The 18,630-nt window shown below is 35.4% G+C and overlaps 1 protein-coding gene across 3 annotated transcripts in view; it reads left to right on the plus strand.

The window, feature by feature from the left end:
- LOC112048380 (uncharacterized) overlaps positions 1-18,630 on the plus strand; it is a gene marked incomplete at its 3' end in the record, with an annotated part of 104,630 nt that overhangs the window by 4,748 nt on the left and 81,252 nt on the right. For 2 of the 3 annotated variants that reach the window (XM_052890472.1, XM_052890473.1), the window contains 6 exon segments: positions 6,762-7,776; positions 8,110-8,311; positions 12,275-12,388; positions 13,085-13,197; positions 17,206-17,355; positions 18,514-18,567. In XM_052890472.1, coding sequence (XP_052746432.1) covers positions 6,955-7,776; positions 8,110-8,311; positions 12,275-12,388; positions 13,085-13,197; positions 17,206-17,355; positions 18,514-18,567 — 1,455 coding nt within the window. 3 annotated transcript variants of the gene reach the window in all.

An 18,630-nucleotide genomic window follows, 5' to 3' on the forward strand; every position in this document is an offset into this window, starting at 1 on the left:
TTCCGGGTTAAAAAGTAGTATATGTTGCTCCATAACTACCTCTATCTACAAGTGTATTTACAAATTAAAACATTTCATGAATTTCATGCGAACGAAGTTACGGGCCTCCGCTAGTAAACAAGATACTAGTCAAATACATTTTCAACTTTCAAGTTTCTAATAGAGACGGACTTTACACTGTATTGATGTTAAGAGAGCAATCCACATATGATAGTTATTGAATTGATATGCTGGCGTATTGGCTCTTGTAAATCTATTTACGTACCGCGCAGCTATTTATGGAGGATGATGTCATAGTTGTTTTGGCAGTATGTTTCTATGTGCCACTACTTACTATGCCACATTTTCCCAATTCACTGACCATACGTATTTTGCGTAAATATTTTGGGCCGTCGCACGATTTTCAACACTTCTTTATCTCAACGTTATCTGTTCGCATAATTATCGTGTGCCTACATCTTTATAGTTACGTAATTATTTGCGCAAGTTTGAATACAATAAAGGATCTGTCGTCATTGTAATGTGCTAGCATGTACTGTAGTGTATTGATGTACCTACTGTAGAACACTGTACTGTAGGCTGGTGGGAGGCTTCGGCCGTGGCTAGTTACCACCCTACCGGCAAAGACGTACCGCCAAGCGACTTAGCGTTCCGGTACAATGCCGTGTAGAAACCGAAAGGAGTTTGGATTTTCATCCTTCTCCTAACAAATTAGCCCGCTTCCATCTTAGACTGCATCATCACTTACCATCAGGTGAGAACTGAGACTTTAAAATTTCTTATTTACAATTATAAAGTCATAACATAATTTATATGATACTAGCGGACCCGGTCAGCTTCGCTTTAATTATGTCTCCTCTACCTTAACCCGACCCTACCCCCCCTACAATACACTACCCCTACCCTATACTAGAAAAAACATAATTATTTTCAAATTACAGACAGACACAACAATTTTATTTGTATTGAAGAGATTGTTATAATCTTATTATAGGCGGCTAAAGTTTTTATTTGTCGCGGATAGCTTATTGGTTACTTGCGCAACAGCCAATGGGGTGAAGTTGTCAAGACGAATGGGAGGCTGAGTTCTTACCCAGTAGAATTATCGTTGCTTGAAGTACCAGATAATCTGATTCCATTTTTAACAATCATTGCTAGAAATTACAATTTAATTGATCGGCATTTGTCCTCGAGAGATATATTTTTAAATGAGGTCATCTTGTAAGTTAATTTCCATTTTAATAACACAAATATATTTGATTTTCATTTACTTTGTGCAGTGTAAAATTGCATAAATTAAATTGTTTTTGACCGGCCCAGAAGAGGTTCGGGTATATAATTTTTTTTAAACGTACAGTCACAAATAATATATTTTTTTATAGTAGACATACGTTTATATTGTCTGGTTTTATCTTGGCACTGGACCTTAAATTTTGAAAATAGAAGAAAAATTCAAAAAACTCAAACACAAAATTCATTTATTTGAATTAGGCTTAGTTTACAAGCACTTTTGAAACATCAAGAAAATTTGAAAAAAATACAGGTTTTTAAATTAAGTATTATAAGAAATCCTTAACTTTTATTAATCAATATCGACATGTTTCGGACCCTTATTCCATGTGGTACACGAAATTAATATTGTTTATATTAAATTTGATACCCTATTGGCTACCATACTTACTCGTACCTATTGGGAATAACATACTTTGGCTTCCCTCCGCTCCAAGGTCACTCCGGTATAAGACCTGGATCCGTCCAATAATGACCTACGCTAGTGTAGTGTTCGCCCATCGCCCAAAGGCGACCCTAAAACCCCTTCAGGTCCTTCAGAACCGATTCATGCGTCAGGCCACGGGCGCACCGTGGTTTGTGCGCAATAACGACCAACATAGAGACCTAGATCTCCCCACAATAGCCCAATATATGAAACAGGTCTCGAAAACTTATTTTGAGAGAGCCGCCACCCACCCCAACCAACTAGTGGTTGAGGCTTGTAGATCTAGACGCCCAAAAAACGTCTTTTACGATCCTGACGATGACATAACGAATGACAATGACAGACAGACAGACAACACAAACACAAGCTACACAGCGTCTTCGCCGGCGAAGACGAGGTCCCCGATATCTGACGTCACCCAGACGTGGGCTTTTTAACTCACGATCTCGGGGGCGCCCGGACTGATACACTCAGGCCAAAACACCCTTCCCGAACGGCCTTCTAAGTCGAGGTCCGAGTCTCAGAGGAGACGCCCTTAGAGAGTCGTTCCGCCCATCTACTCTGCTTCTGCCTTCGGGCCCCATCAGGCGATGCTTCTGCGCTCGCCCAAACCCCCCAGTGACGCCACTGAGGTCCTATAAGGAGCCTACGGCACTTACACAATCAGAAAAAAAAATACTTTGGCTACTTTGGCTTTCTTATAATAATGTACATGTGGATATCGCAGGCGCTCGGTCCGTCACAGTGATGAGTAACCACTAGTAATAAATAACATCTACAGGGCGCATTCCATTTGAGCATTTGTAGGTCAAGTCGTTTACTCGACGTTGATATTTGCAATCAATGGATTTTTATCGTTAGTTTTAATAAAACTTGGATGAGCTTGTTGTGGACTAAGGCGCGTTTGGAACCCTCGTAAATTTTATTTTAAGTTTCCGACTACTTATTATCACCATTAACTTAAAAATATTAATACCTGACGTTTCGAAAGTGATTGTACCCTAAGTTTTCATTTATACTAACAGCAACTGCTACCGACGACTGCAGTCAGCCACTGCCGAAAAACCTACGACTGATGCACCTCACTTCTCCGCACACACGAGTTTACATTATATTTCTATAACTTGTCTATAATTTATGAAATTAAATATCACGTGTCTCAAACGGTGAAGGAAAAAAATCACGGGGAAACCTTCATACCAGAGAATTTTCTTGGCTTAACCCCTCTCATTCTGCGAGGAGACTCGAGCTCAGCAGTGAGCCGAATATGGGTTGATTATGATGAAATGATGAATTGAATAATAGAAAACATTTTTTGTACACTCGCAAATATTCTCTATGTTTATGAAGTACTAACGGACGCCCGCGACTTCGTCCGCGGGAAACTCGATGTAAACTTTCAACTACCCCTATCCTACCCCTACCCTACCCCTACCCCTAATCCTACCCTACCCATACCCTACCCTATTTTTAACCGACTTCCAAAAAGGAGGAGGTTCTACGTTCGGCTGTATGTATGTTTTTAAATTGATTGTTGTGCCTCACTCGACATAGATAGGTATAGTGTGTCCCCGACTTTTTTGTAGATATTTATAAGATCTACAATGAATTAAAACATTTTATGGTTCTATCTTTTATAGTTTTGGCAGCGTACGCAAAATAAGTAACTTTTCTGGTTGATTTTTTACACCTTGTGTCCAAAAAACCCAAATATCCTACGGAACCCTATTTTTTTCGTAAATAAAATTTAGCCTATGTTACTTGTGGATAATGTAGCTTTCGAATGGTGAAAGAATTTTTAAAATCGGTCCAGTACTTTTTGAGCCTATACATTACAAACAAACAAATAAACATACAAACAAAGTTTTCCTCTTTATATTATTAGTATAGATGTAAAATGCGTTTTCTAAATAGTGAGGAATGCGTAAAATCGCCATTTGCAACATAAATACCTGCAGTCGATTGTATACAGAGCGCAGCGATAATGCGTCCTTGTGCGTTTACCATTGCACATTAATTAATCTAGAGTGCACTTTATACGCCAGAATTAATCGTTATTACAAATTTAGAAGTGCGCTTCTTTCCTACCTAGGATACCTACCTTTCTCTACTCTTATCCTACCCCTACCCTACCCCTACCCTACTCCTACCCTCATAGCTGGGCATTAACTCGTTAATCCGTTAATCGTTAATCAACGAAGTTAACTTTTTGATTAACGGATTAACTTTTAAGTTAACTTTTAAAAATGTTAACGGACCCGTTAACTTCCGTTAATATGCAGAAGTCCGTTAATCGTTAATCCAATGCCTACTATTTAGCGCGCGGCGTGATTAACAGGTTTAGACAAGTAAGAAATTATGAAAGATTTTTTTTCATATAAATCAACAAATTACTATATTTATGTTAAAATGATTGATAAAATCAACTAAAAACAAATTATGGCACTTTTCCCCAGTGCTCACCTTTATTTTTCCAATGGTAAATTTCCAATCTTACACAATGATATAAAAATGCAATATTAACCAGTCATATTAACGGATTAACGATTAACGTTAACTTGCGTTAATTCTTCCGGAATGTAACGCTTTAACGTTTAACGAAGCTAACTTTTTTTGTAGCGGATTAACGATTTACGAAGTTAACTATTTGATTAACGGTGCCCAGCTATGCCTACCCTACGCCTTTTCTATGGGACGATCTTCTGAAGTAGATGATTTTCAGCATATCATCTGGCTGTTCATAGATTTTTAAGAATCCTTTTTTATTTTTCCATAAAATGTAGATAAAACTAAACACTTTCGATCATTTGTGTAGAATTCGAGTACCACATACGAGTATGAGTACATGGGGAAAATCAGCAGAACATCATAAAATAATATCTGTGACTAATTTGAAAAGTATTTATCCATTTAAACTATGTATACAAAATGTGCTATTTTTTTTTCATTTTACGCCAATTGTACCGATTCATATGGTTGGTTTTGGTCATAATGAATTATTATTAGTGGCGAGACCCAAATCCTTGACCGGTTACTATTGTCTCGTTTTCAAAGACTTTTCACACTCAATAATTTTTATCTGCTTTAGTGTCATCTCCGATTGGATGCAATCAATTAGTCGTTATTTGAATATTTAAGAGCTAATTATGAGTTTTTTTAATTGTACTTTCACTTATTTTGATTCCAAAATCATTACATTAGAATCTAATCTATCTAATGATTCGATAGATCATTATAGTCAGGGATCCCTAGAAAATTTTGTACACCTGGTTACTAACAAGCTAATTTTTCGTGAGTAGCTTCATCTCCATGAGACGATCAACTTTTTTATTTAAGAAAATTCTTTATTCTGGTAGCTAACTCAGTTACCAGAAAACGAAAATTTCTGATTGTCGGAACGAAATGATGTACCACACAATTTGTAGGACATTGTGGCTGTTAAGTTGTATTTAACTATTAATTAATCAACCGTAAAAAACCAGATGATTTTTTACGGTTGATTAATTAATAGTAACAACTTATGATAAACTCCCCTCCTCCCAACTCGTATCAATAACGAGGTTATTAAAAGTTGTTACTGAACAGCTATTTCAAAATATGTATTTCATACCCCAATCCGTTACCTCGAAACCCATCGCATAATCCGAAGACGCATATGCAAACCATTGGGCCCACGAGTCGGTTAATTTCTATATTAATATAAAATAAAACCTCATTAAAGGGACATCCTTTACCTAATAGTGACTTGTGTGTTAAACTTAATGTAGGTAATAGGTATGTTATTAAAACACTAGCGGACGCCCGCGACGTCGTCCCCGTGAAATTCAGTTTTTCACAAATCCTGGAAAATCAGCTCAGTAGTAGCGGCGTTAAAGAGTAACAAACATCCAAACATACATCTGTACAAACTTTCGCGTTTATGATATTAGTAGGATTGGCATTGTTATCAATGTGTTATCACTGATAATTCACAAGGCATGATTTTTTTATTGGTATGTTACAAGTGATAAATACCTACAAATATAAACCCTTCCCGTAACATTTCAAGCCATGTCAAAAAGTTAATGAACCGTTTGATTCCTTTGGTGATAACATACGACCAACGATATAATGTCTATTTCTCTTCATTTGGTCACATGTTAGCACTGGGTTCGCCGTTTGTCTTCCAATCTCCTTAGGCTTAATACACACACATCTCGAGACGTGAAAAAGACAAATGTAGACCAATAGCCGAATAGTCAAAAATATCACTCTCTCTTTCATTGCGTTAGGGCGAAAGAGATAGGATTAGGACAACTCCGGTATTGGTCTACAATATGTCTTCATGAGATATGTCGTTGATGCATATGATGCTAGTTCTACTAAATAAACCTGAATACCAAAAAATCCTGTACTATAGACAAATTATAGTTGTTCATTAAATTATCGACAACCCTATTTATTAAAATGGGTCATGATTGTCGAGAGGAATAATAATTGTGATGTCAAGTCAACTTTAGATAAAATTAATCAACGCTTTTGTCGTCCCGAAATAACAAAGTTCTCCAATCATGTCACCTAATTACTTGTTTTGATGATTCGCTGTTCTAAAAAAAATTTGGTTTCCGACATCCAAATTTACGATTTAAAAATCGTGGCCTATTTTCCACTAATATTCGCGAATATTCTTTTAAGGGCACGGCGATTCTTACAAGTTTAATGCATTTATTGATTGATATTATAAGTTTTGTTGGACCCAAACTTTTCTGTAAGCGCCTGACGTATAACTTCTTCGAAGCACAATTTTCTCCGACTCAATAAAAACACGATAGAAGGAATAACTACTCCATAAAAGCACATAAAAACAATGTCTATTACCTACTCTAAAACCTATAAAACATAATATTTTCTGAAATAATGTCTTACAGAGAAATATCGAAAATGTATGTAAGAACAACATGTAAAATATCCCTCTTTTCGATAATACGGAACTTAAAAATACTCAATAAACACATAGATACTTTAACAAGATACGTGACCGTTATTAATGAGTACTTATGTATAGATTTGTGAAATGTATTTTGAAAAATATATGTGGTTCAATAACATTGTTATGTCATCTGTCCGGTGACGGAAACTATAAAAGTTGTTTTGATATTACCTAAACTGTTTGGTAACTGAAGATTTACCATGTGACTGTATGTGATATAATATTTACGTGTAAAGTAGTGTGCCGTTTCTAAGTTTGCGTTTGTTCAATGGATCCCAAAGGAAAGGCGAAGAAAAATGAGAAGGAGAAAAAAAAATCTGAAAACATTGAAAATATGGCTGATGTAATTCCTGATAATGGAAATCAAAATGCAAATGACGATGGCGGTGAATCTGCTAGCTCAACAGACAGTGAAGAATTAGTGAACGCAATCAATTATAACACAATAACATCTTTAGCCGCATTGAAAGATATAATTCAAGGGGAAAATAATGATACACCCGAAACAGATAGCTTTTTTCAGCATTATTTTATGAATCATTGCAATAATTTATCAAGTCGTAATTCCAATTCTTCGTCGCCTTTTCCGTTTACTGAAAGACGTAGGTTATCACAATGCCGCGAAGAAGACGAAGACGACGAAAAGAAAGACTGTAATCGTAGACATTCAAATAGTTCTTTAAACACAGATACAAACACAGTAACCGATTCAAGGAGCAAGAAACAGATTGAGGAGCATATTATAGAGCCACATGTAGATAATAAACCAAATGCTATTGAATCGGACGATGCTTCAGAACGTACAGTAATGGGAGCAAAACACAAATTTTTAGTTAAAAAAACTGAACAAATGTCTACTACTCCTGTTGCTCTAGCTCTAAGAAACCAATTTAATAACGCTCATACAGTACACTTTGGAACGAAAGGAGCAGAAGAGCAGAGACCAAATGTTAGAACTATTTTCACGGGACAGAATCTCCATCACGATAAAAACTATTTTGATAGCAGTTTAATAGAAATTAGATCTACAGTAGATGGAATACCAACTAGCGCGGAGGACATTTGGGTTAAAAGAACTGATGAAAAACAAGTAAGTCTGCATTGGCCATTTTGCTAAATCAATACTCAATACATATAAATAAATAATTGAGTGTTTTTAAGTGTTATATATTTACACGATACTAAAACATAATCAAGCTTTTGTCTGTCTGTCTGTCTTGTTGTTTGTTCGGGCTAATTTGTGAACAACTGAACAGATTTTAATGGGGCTTTCACTAGAAGATAGAGGATATTATGGAATAACATATAGGCTTTTTATCCCGAAAAAATACTTGGTTCCTGCGGGATCTGTGAAAAACATAATTTCACACGTTCGAAGTAGCATGAGTTCCCTAGTAAATAATATATTTAAATTTTATTTTAGATTGCTAAAGAAGATAACACCAAAAATACGGAGAAATCCATAAAAAAGGCAGCAAAGGAGACTCTAGAAGATAAGAAGATAGTAGCAAAACGTGAACGATCAGGAACTTGGGGGACAATACCTGTTCGAAAAGAAATTCCAAAAAAGACCGCCAAAGATAAAGAAGTTCGTAGAAGCAGCGATGACAGGCGACAAAAAAGAGGTAAGGCTTTAGTTTTTTTTTTTTTATTCTTTACAAGTTAGCCCTTGACTACAATCTCACCTGATGGTAAGTGATGATGTAGTCTAAGATGGAAGCGGGCTAACTTGTTAGGAGGAGGATGAAAATCCACACCCCTTTCGGTTTCTATACGGCATGGCACCGGAACGCTAAATCGCTTGGCGATACGTCTTTGCCGGTAGGGTGGTAACTAGCCACGGCTGAAGCCTCCCACCAGCCAGACCTGGACAAATTAAGAAAATCTCAATCTGCCCAGCCGGGGATCGAACCCAGGACCTCCGTGTTGTAAATGCACCGCGCATACCACTGCGCCACGGAGGCCGTCAAAAAAGTTTGAATAATAATAAGGGTAGTTGACTCATATCAAATATAATATAAACAATATTAATTTCGCATATTACATGGAATAAGGGTCTGAAATATATCGATATTAATTAATAAAAGTTAAGGATTTCTTATAAAACTTAATTTAAAAATCATGTATTTTTTCAAATTTTCCAAACGTCAAAAAACGCTGCCATTTAGTTACTTGATGTACTAAACGTCAAACTAATTTTTTTTGTCAAACGCTCCGTTTGTTAGGGATTTGTTATAGTGACGTCATGAAACAGTTGAAATAAAGACCATCATCGCTGACAGGCGTTTTGGCTCGTATTGTCAAAAACATATTTAAAAACTCAAATTGCTTCAGAGTAGCGGCGTGAAAGAGTAACAAACATTCATATCCTCAAAATAATCAGTTTTCGTAAATCTCGGGAAACCATGGATTTTTCGGTATACTATGTGTTAATCCAGAGTAAATTCTATTTCCATTCCAAATTTCAGTCAAATCGCTTCAGTAGTAGCGGCGTTAAAGAGTAACAAACATCCAAACATACATCCAAACATCCATACAAACTTTCGCGTTTATAATATTAGTAGGACTTAAGACCATTTAAAAAAAGTATCAACTAGCCCATTGTCGTTGAAACTTGTCAGTTGTCAGCATTATTAAATAATTTACAATGCATAAAGGTTCCGATTACGTATCATTTATTCATGACGTCGTTCGATTGCAAGTACTTGTTGCAGTCAGCCAGTTATCACCTTCATAAGTATTTCATACAAAATCCTTTATTTTTCCTGTTAAATCATCAATCTAGTAAAGTTCTTAATGGATTTTGTTTTCCATTTTATCAATAGAATACTTAGTTCTCTTTTGACAGCCTGTTAGCGCAGTAGGTAGTAGGTTCGATTCCCGCTACTGGAAAATATTTGAGGGATGAGATAGGCTTATTTTATGGCTAAGATAGCGTTGTATGTATTGCAGAAATATATTCAATGTTGATACTGATAGTTGTCAAAATATGCATCATGTTCATGCTAGGATGGTCTGCCCTGTTTTTGTCAACTTTAAAAATTTTTATTTATTTAGTTTTGTTTCTTTACAAGTTAGCCCTTGACTACAATATCACCTGATGTGATGTTGCAATCTAAGATGGAATACATCAGTTTCGGTTTCTACACGACATCGTACCAGAACGTTAAATCGCTTGCAGCACGTTTTTACCGGGAGGATGGAGGACCAATTAAGAAAACATCAGTCGGCCCCAAAAGCCACTGCAATACGAAGGCCATCAAAATATGCCTCACTGCGAAATTTCATCCTGTATTACTCCCATGATATGCGAATAGAAAAGACGCGCGGGTGTGAAATCGTGCGTGCGGGGAAGTGAGGTGCATCAGTCGTGGGTTTTTCATTTATCGCTACACGCCCCCCGGCCCGCGCGGACTATCGGGAGTATTACGAACGAAGTTGCAATAGTTTACCTGTTCTATTATAACAAGAGACAATACTGAAATCGCTAATGCTTGGTTTGTTGTGATGTCGTGGCCCATAAGCGCAGGTGGCGGCTTTAACCTTGTCTTACAGAATAATATAACGAAAGGAATCATAGTACGAATTATACGGTAGATAGTTAGTAATTACAAGAATACTTGCGATCCATATTTAATAGATTAAACGTGCCGAGTGCATAGAAGAATCATGTCATTCAAATTTTCATGACGTGGTTCTACTTCGCCAAGTAAAGAACTGTTTGGTATTTACAAAGTATTAATATAAAGACACTATAAATCTTTATTAAATTAAACTGCTGTGGAGAACTTACATATGATGCTCTCATATCTTAGGAAGAAAGGTTATATTTTAATGTTTTTAAGAAATATCATCATCTCATATTACTTAGTACTTTATATTTTAAATACCGAAACTGTACAAGCTTAGAAGTGATACAGTCGGGAATATCTGTATAGAAAGTAGCATATATGTATTCTTTCAGACTATGAACTACCTCTCAGCCAAATTTCATCAGTTATTATCGTGTTAATAATCATGAATTAGGAAAAGTAGCTGTATTTTAAATTATTGTTCCAATCTCTAAGATTCCGTAACTCAACAGCAAAATAACTGTACCATTATAGGAACACTTCTGTCTGTCAAGACCCTTTATCTCGGGAACGCGTGGAGATATTGAATTAAAATTACAACCATATGCTCAGGTCTACAGTACTATGAATCTGTGAAAACTTCAAAGTTATCTAACGTAAAAATGACACAGCCGCTTAAGTCACAAAATAAGTGGACTCAGACTAATTACCTATGGACTAGTGTGGCACCCAAATTCACGAACAAAAATGTCTGTCATTTTTTAAGGAAAACGAGCTTAGATTAGGTACTAAACTATACAAAAAGTAAGTTAAGTAAGTGAAAAAAAAGTACCTTCTAGCGAGGCAGGTCCTTATCTTATTAGTCTGAGTTTTTTTCCCCAACAAAGACCACCTTCGTGGTGTTTGAGTATCGGTCACGGTATAGAAAACTGATGATCAATCACGCTAAAATATCATTAATTTCACTTTCTACTAAAGTTTTTATTTGACGCAGTCACGAGAAATAATTCAATTAGTAGTTGTAATCAAACGATCAAATTCTGACACGCTTCTATTATGTTATGTAATTGCTTTTGAACCTGCAGTCTAATTCGCTAACTTTGACATATGTTAGTTGACATAATATACGAAATTTAGATTCTATGTAACAAATGTCATCCGGTGTCTACTGTACATACAGTACGTAATGCAGTAGGTAGATGACATTTCTCAATTAACTTGATGTTTATATAAGTGATGTTGATGTTTATAGGTAGATAATAAAGACCTGAATATTAATTAATTATGAAACACGGCTAAAATTCACGTGATATTAGGTCGGAGTATGCCCGACTAGTTTCGAATCCATACGGGGCCCTTAGTCACGAGCTCCAACGCGTAGTTTGGATCGTGCCGCGTTGCAAGAACCAGCTCTTGACTAAGGGCCCCGTATGGAGTACCTTAGTAAATATAATCACGTTTATATTTATACTAATATTATAAAAAGGAAAAATTTGAATGTTGGTTTATAAGAATTGAATATCTAAATTATCAGCTAATCGAAGCAGAATCGAAAGCTACATTATCATTACCACTGAAACCGCTGGGTTCTGCTAGTTTTTATACATATTGGTATGTGCGCAACCAGATTTCTGAAAAACCAATTTATTAAACTTCCATCTATAATATTTCGTTCGGAGTTACACTAACACTGTTGCAATGTTACCGCCGAATATCTAATATCAGTTTGTAGTCGGATTTGACACTCGATACAATAGATCATAATATTATTAACTCACATTTTTATTTAATCTTATTATATTATAAAAAACAAAACACAGTTAATTTGTGCCTTAAAAGGGAAAAATGCGAAACCCTTATACGATTACTTATCTCTGAAACTTGTTCCATTTTTGACCCATAACGACGTCTGGATACAGCTATCATACGCAGCTGGCAGTCCGTAGTGTAAAGTGTACCTGAAACATAGAAGAATAATGTTTTTGATATTTTGTAAATGTTCCATTTTTGGCCCAGAACAACGCCTGGATGCAGCTATTACACGCAGCTGGCAGTCTGTCGGGGAGCGCAAACGTCGCGGGTCCGCTGACGATGGCCTGGGACACCCCATGTATCAACAAACCATACACGGTAAAGTATTTACGTGTAACATTATTTATTGTAATCTATTCCCCACAAAATATCAAGACGTCGACTCGTACTGTCAATTTACGCAGTTTGTTTTCTTAAGTTCATAATTATTTACTTCTTTCTTTGTAGATTACATATATACATTAATTATTAAGCAAGTTATTCTAATACTCAAAAAAATTTGACTAATTTGAATACTTTTTCTAAGACGCGTGGCTTAGAAAAATTAAAGGTAAATCGTAAAGACCAGGTGAAAATTTAAAAAATCGGGTGTTTTTTTTCAATTTTGTATTTGCCACCATATTCATCTATTGACACTTTCTTACGTTTTTTGTTCTTTTATTGTTATTTTTTTTTGTTCTTTGACAAGTTACTATCCGATGTTCAGTAACGATGTAGTTTAGGATGGAAGCTTTGCTTGGAAGAGCTTAATCTCTTACACTGAAATACTAATTCACTTGGTGGTATGTCGTTGCTGGTAGGTAACGAACCTCGGCCGACGCTTTGTAGCTGAGTCAATTAAGAAAACATATAATTCTTTATTTAGCTGAGCTGGAAATCGAACACAGGACCTCTGTATAGAAACCAACTGTGTCAGAGAGTTCGTCAAAACTGTTATTGTAACTGTCAATGTCTAATTTTTTTTAAATATTAAATATATAAAATGCTTTCTACAATGAAGTCTTACTTTTTCAGGTACATCCGGGGTGAGCCGCAGACCAGCATTATTCGACATCTTCAAGTCTCGGTCTCGCGGGGAAGCTAAGAAACAGACCTCAATCATTCAACAAGTCAAGGCTGCCGTTCAGGTAATAACCATTTCTGTAATAAAAATAATATTTATACGTAAACTGCCTCCAGTGCCATGGTCCTTCGTGTTCGAGTCCTGAGTTCTAGCGTATTATTTTTCAATATTTTCCTCGGCATGAATTAAGGAATGCCCCTTGACTTTTCAAAAAAACCCGAGTTAACGGTACGAGTTAAAAAATGATTCCTCAAAATATGCTGTACAAAATATGAATCATCACATTTTGTGATTGAAGAATCCTTTAGATCCTTGTAACTTGCAAATTTTCAAAGTCAACACGGTTCACATCCGTTCTCTTACCTATTAAACTTACCTATGGTATCAGAATAAGGTGCCAAACTTTTAGTCTTCATAAAATGAGGTATGTCTGGCTTAGCAGGCTCGCGTTCTATCTGGATTGGCGTTGACGTTGATAGTTCTAAATGCACTTCGTCTCTAGTAGTTTTTGTATACTTTTAGCCTTCATAAAATGAGGCATGTCTGGCTAAAGCAGGCTCGCGTTCTATCTGGATTGGCGTTGATGTTGTTTGTTCTAAATGCACTTCATCTCTAGCAGTTTGTATACTTATAGCCTTCATAAAATGAGGTATGTCTGGTTATAGCAGACTCGGGTTCTATCTGGATTGGAGTTTACGATGATAGTTCTAAATGCACTTCGTCTCTGGCGGTTTGTATACATGTTTATGTGATTTCAGCAAACACTTAATCCCAAGGAAGAATGTTATTATTGTAACAGCTATGTTCGGTTTACTGTTTGTTCGTTCGACTTTGATCGACGTTGCGCTTGCCAACAAACAAGAATAAGGGTTTTCATTCATTGAATTGAGTGTTTTGAAAAGAACGATGTAATGATACGATGCGATACAATAGCAAATAACTGAGTAATAAATACCAACTCAAATGATCTGGGTCTAATTTGACCTGAGGGACGTAATTATAAAATCCTAAACTGATCCGAGAACCATAGCACTACCAACTGCGCCATATAGAGGTCGTCGAAATTATTAAATCAAAATTATTAAGTCTACCAACATACTCGTATAAATACAAATTCCACATTAATTAAAAGTAAAAAATAAGTAGAAAACATGTACATTTTATAGTGTATTTAATTTTTTTTTTGAGAAAAAATACAATATAAGCTTTTAAGCTAACTTATCCTGACAACTTTACAAATTATCATTTTTGCACCATGTAATTTGATAGCTAATAATCCCTACTATGACCCCATAAAGAGATCGCTATGTATTTCCAGTGACCCTGTAGGTATACTAATATCTCCCCCAGATATTCAATACTAGCAAACGCCCGCGACTTCGTCCGCGAGAAAGTCGTTGTAAACTTTCAACTACCCCTATCCTACCACTACCCTACCACTACCCTACCCCTACCCTACCCCTGCCCTACCCCTACCCTACCCCTACCCTACCCTACCCTACCCCTACCCTACTCATTAAGGCTGCACTTCTTTATTTATTCCCACCCCCACCCCCGCGAGTCGCGTCGAGCGCGACAACCTTTACACAAAAATAATCCATATAGCATGAATTAGTATTCACGCGCGATGGTTTAGCGTATTTCTTGTATAACTTTGGTGTTTCTTTACCGATTTTTATGATTCTTTTTTTATTGAATAGGTAATAATGTTAATTTTTTTTAGTTAGGGATGAGTGATGAGTGTTATAAACATAAGAGTAGACAAATATAATTAGAAAGCTCCGAACTGCTAAGCTATCGGGAGTTACACGTGTTATTGTGAGTCAACCATAAAAGATAGACATATATATGCTGTTGTGTTTTTATAGATAATTTTAAGGAGAACATTTCCGTCATACATGATTTCTATGTAACTTTAACCATTAAGGCTGTACACGCGACGGAAGCTTAAAAAATTGAGTAACTTCTCCCGTTTTCTCAACATTTCTCTTCACTGCTCTGCTCCTATTGATTGTAGCGTAATGAAAAGTATACTATAACCTGCCCAGGAGTATGTAGAATAATTGTACCAAGTTTCGTTAAAGTCCGTCCAGTAGTTTTTGTTTCTATAAAGTACATACAGACAGACAGACAGACAAAAATTTTACTGATTGCATTTTTTGCATCAGTATCGATCACTAATCACCCCCAGATAGTTATTTTGGAAATATATTACATGAACAGAATTCACCTCTCTACAGATTTATTATAAGTATAGAAGATGAAATATTGCAAGTAATTTGAAGCTGGCGCCATCTTATAGCGTCATCAATATACTCGTAACTTTAGTCCTATCGCAACATATTATTTGAAAGTACCCTCAAAGTACAACAATTTTATTTATTACACGTACTCGTTTAGTTTCACGATGTTGAGTATGTTTTATCGTTTTTTTCATAAGTATATAAGAATATATTGGGTATGTTACCAATCATACTTATTTACTTCTACTTATGTGTGTGTTTTGTCATATTTTTCCAAACAAAACAATATGTAATCATTCTTTGAGCGACGCATTTGTTTCGGTGACTATATTATTTAGGTACTATTACGTGTGTATATGTTAGATGCCTACAAAATCACCGCAAAATTTACTTTCTTTATATATTTATGTATTTGTATATATAGTTTTTACACTTCCTGAACACACAACTCGACATTGTAGACAATATTTAGGTATTGGTATGTACGGACAATATATAAGGTTTGTTTAAATAACATTCTTTGTTTACTATGCTACTAAATGAAATTAAGGAAATTAGCCTTTGTTCACCTCAGTTTCGACGCATTTGTGACATATTATCTAATACATAGTATAAAGTCTTTGTTTGGCACTATGAATCTGATTCTGAATCTAGTTTCCCCCCAATAATATTTTATACTATAAATGGGGCACTCGCGCATTAAAACTGAGGGGGACGAGTGTGGAAAATTGACTTAATTTCATTTTGTTATTAAACAACGAACGTTATTTAAACAAATAATACCTAAATATCGTCTACATTGTCGATTTGAGTGTTCAGGAAGTGTAAAAACTATATATACCTAAATATACAATGGTATTAAACACAAAATTGTGCATGTGTACTCTCAGTGGTGTAGCTAAATTCGGATCACTTTTTGCGGTGATTTTGTAGGGACATAACCTATCTATAATATAAAATTATCATTGTTTCTTCCGTGTAGTTAATTTTGTTGCTTAGCCGTGAAAGCGTTACAAACAAACAAACTCAAAAACAAAACAATTGAGCCAGTAGCGTCTTTTAATTAATTTATTTTTGCAAAATAATTTTACAGGCAAAGTTAAAAGAACCAAATAAGTAATTTGACCAGACAGGTCTTCAGTTTTGTTTTAAGTCTCAATTTTCTTTCCAAAAATGTCGACCACCTTTCGGGTCACATAACAGGCTACTTGACTCTTTATTTAAAAGGGAAATAAATAAATAAAAATTTTAAATTTTAAATATTTTTTTTACAATACGAGCCAAAACGCTATTGATCATATCACGTAAACCCGTAAACACTAAGTCGTACCGTACAAGACTGAAAACTGGACATGCCTTAGTTTAATGTTTAGTGTCATCAAGTAACATCGTGACGTCAAAAAAGCAGTCGTCCAGACAGCTTTTTTGACGTTTGGATTTTTTTTTTAAATACATTATTTTTAAATTAATGTTTAGGTAAAGAAATCCTTATAAACCTTTATATCTATACGAAACCACACGAAATTAATATTGATTATATTAAATTTGATATGAGTCATCTACCCTATTACTTACTTATAGCTTGTTTTATGCCTTTTCTGTCATAATAACTCTATCCTAATATTATAAAGCTGAAGAGTTTGTTTGTTTGATTGAACGCGCTAATCTCAGGAACTACTGGTCCGATTCGAAAAATTTTTTTTAGTGTTAGATAGCCCATTTATCGAGGAAGGCTATAGGCTATATATTATACCCATATTCCTACGGGAACTGGAACCATGCGAGTGAAACCGTGCGGCGTCAGCTAGTGTTTTTATATTTGTTCACAGAATATGACAAAATCGAACCCACATAACAGGGAGTCGACGAAATCCGAATCCTCCAATGTGGAGGAAGTCACAAGTTCCGGCGATGCCTTGTCTGCTGCAATGAAGGATGGCTCCGCGCACGAGGTGGGCACCGCGACCGCTGTAGTCGAGGTAAATATTTCATTTGTTATTACAAAGTATACTCAGAGGCACAATTATCCGCCCACTTTAATAAACTCGCGAGTTTATTAAAGTGGGCAGATAATGGGGATGATGACTAGGTTTGAATATATTGATTTTTATGATACATTCGGGTAAATAGGGTCAATGTTAACTAATTTATACATAAAAAGCAAAGATTGTCTGAATGTTTCATAATTTATTAAGAAAAATAAATGAGATTGCAAATTAATTTCAAAATCTATTAAAAATCTTTTATAGTAATTAGATGAAAATTCATACAGTTTTAACTTCCTTACATGTGACATTTTTTAATATATGAACTATAAACATAAACGCACAAATAACAAAGATATTAGTACTTTTTTGAACGCACATACAAATCTAACGATCATTACATTACCTACGACGTCATTAGTTCGTGCCATTTTGTATGGGGCATTTTTCAGGAATCCGCGGCAGCGCCGCAAATCTGACCCATTTAAATCCCTGTAGCTCCGAAAGTAATGATCGCAGATACCCTGTTACTTTTACAAAATTGCTTTACCATTAGCGTACTCTTAATTTATTTACAATTTAAAAAAAAACTGTCATCATCCCTATTGTGCCTCTGAGTATACATATTAAAATTAAGTATAACCATAATGCAACACAAACCACAGTTAGTTGGTTTAAATGTGCACTGGCTATTATAATTAACTAGCGGACGCCCGCGACTTCGTCCGCGTAGATTTCAGTTTATCACAAATCCCGCGAGAACCTTGGATTTTTCCGGGATGAAAAAAGCTCATTTGCTAATTCGGAGTAAAATCTATGTCTATCCAAATTTCAGCCAAATCGCATTTCAATGTAATCGCATTTTGTAGCTTAAGGAGGAACAAACATACTCACTCACACACACACAAACTTTCGCCTTTATGATTTTAGTGTGATTATGCAATATTAAAAGCTAAAAAACAAATAAAAAGAGAAAAAAATCATTAGCGATTAGAAACAAAGGTGCCGTGACCTAGGAAAATAGACATTAATTATTTATATTGTCGGGGGACTTATATAGTTTTTATTTTTAAATTGATTTTTATTTCAGAGCGATCCGTGTTTGACTTATTAAATACTAAGTTACTAACATAAATCATTATTTGTTCACAGAATGTTACAAAGTCCAACTCATCGACGCCTAAAGATCGCGTGGCACATCACAGGGTAATGTTAACTCGTCTGCTCAATCAATTGTTATTATTATACGATTATAAGAAATTAAAAATC

This window comes from Bicyclus anynana, chromosome Z (assembly GCF_947172395.1).
Source record: "Bicyclus anynana chromosome Z, ilBicAnyn1.1, whole genome shotgun sequence".
Lineage (NCBI taxonomy): Eukaryota > Metazoa > Arthropoda > Insecta > Lepidoptera > Nymphalidae > Bicyclus > Bicyclus anynana.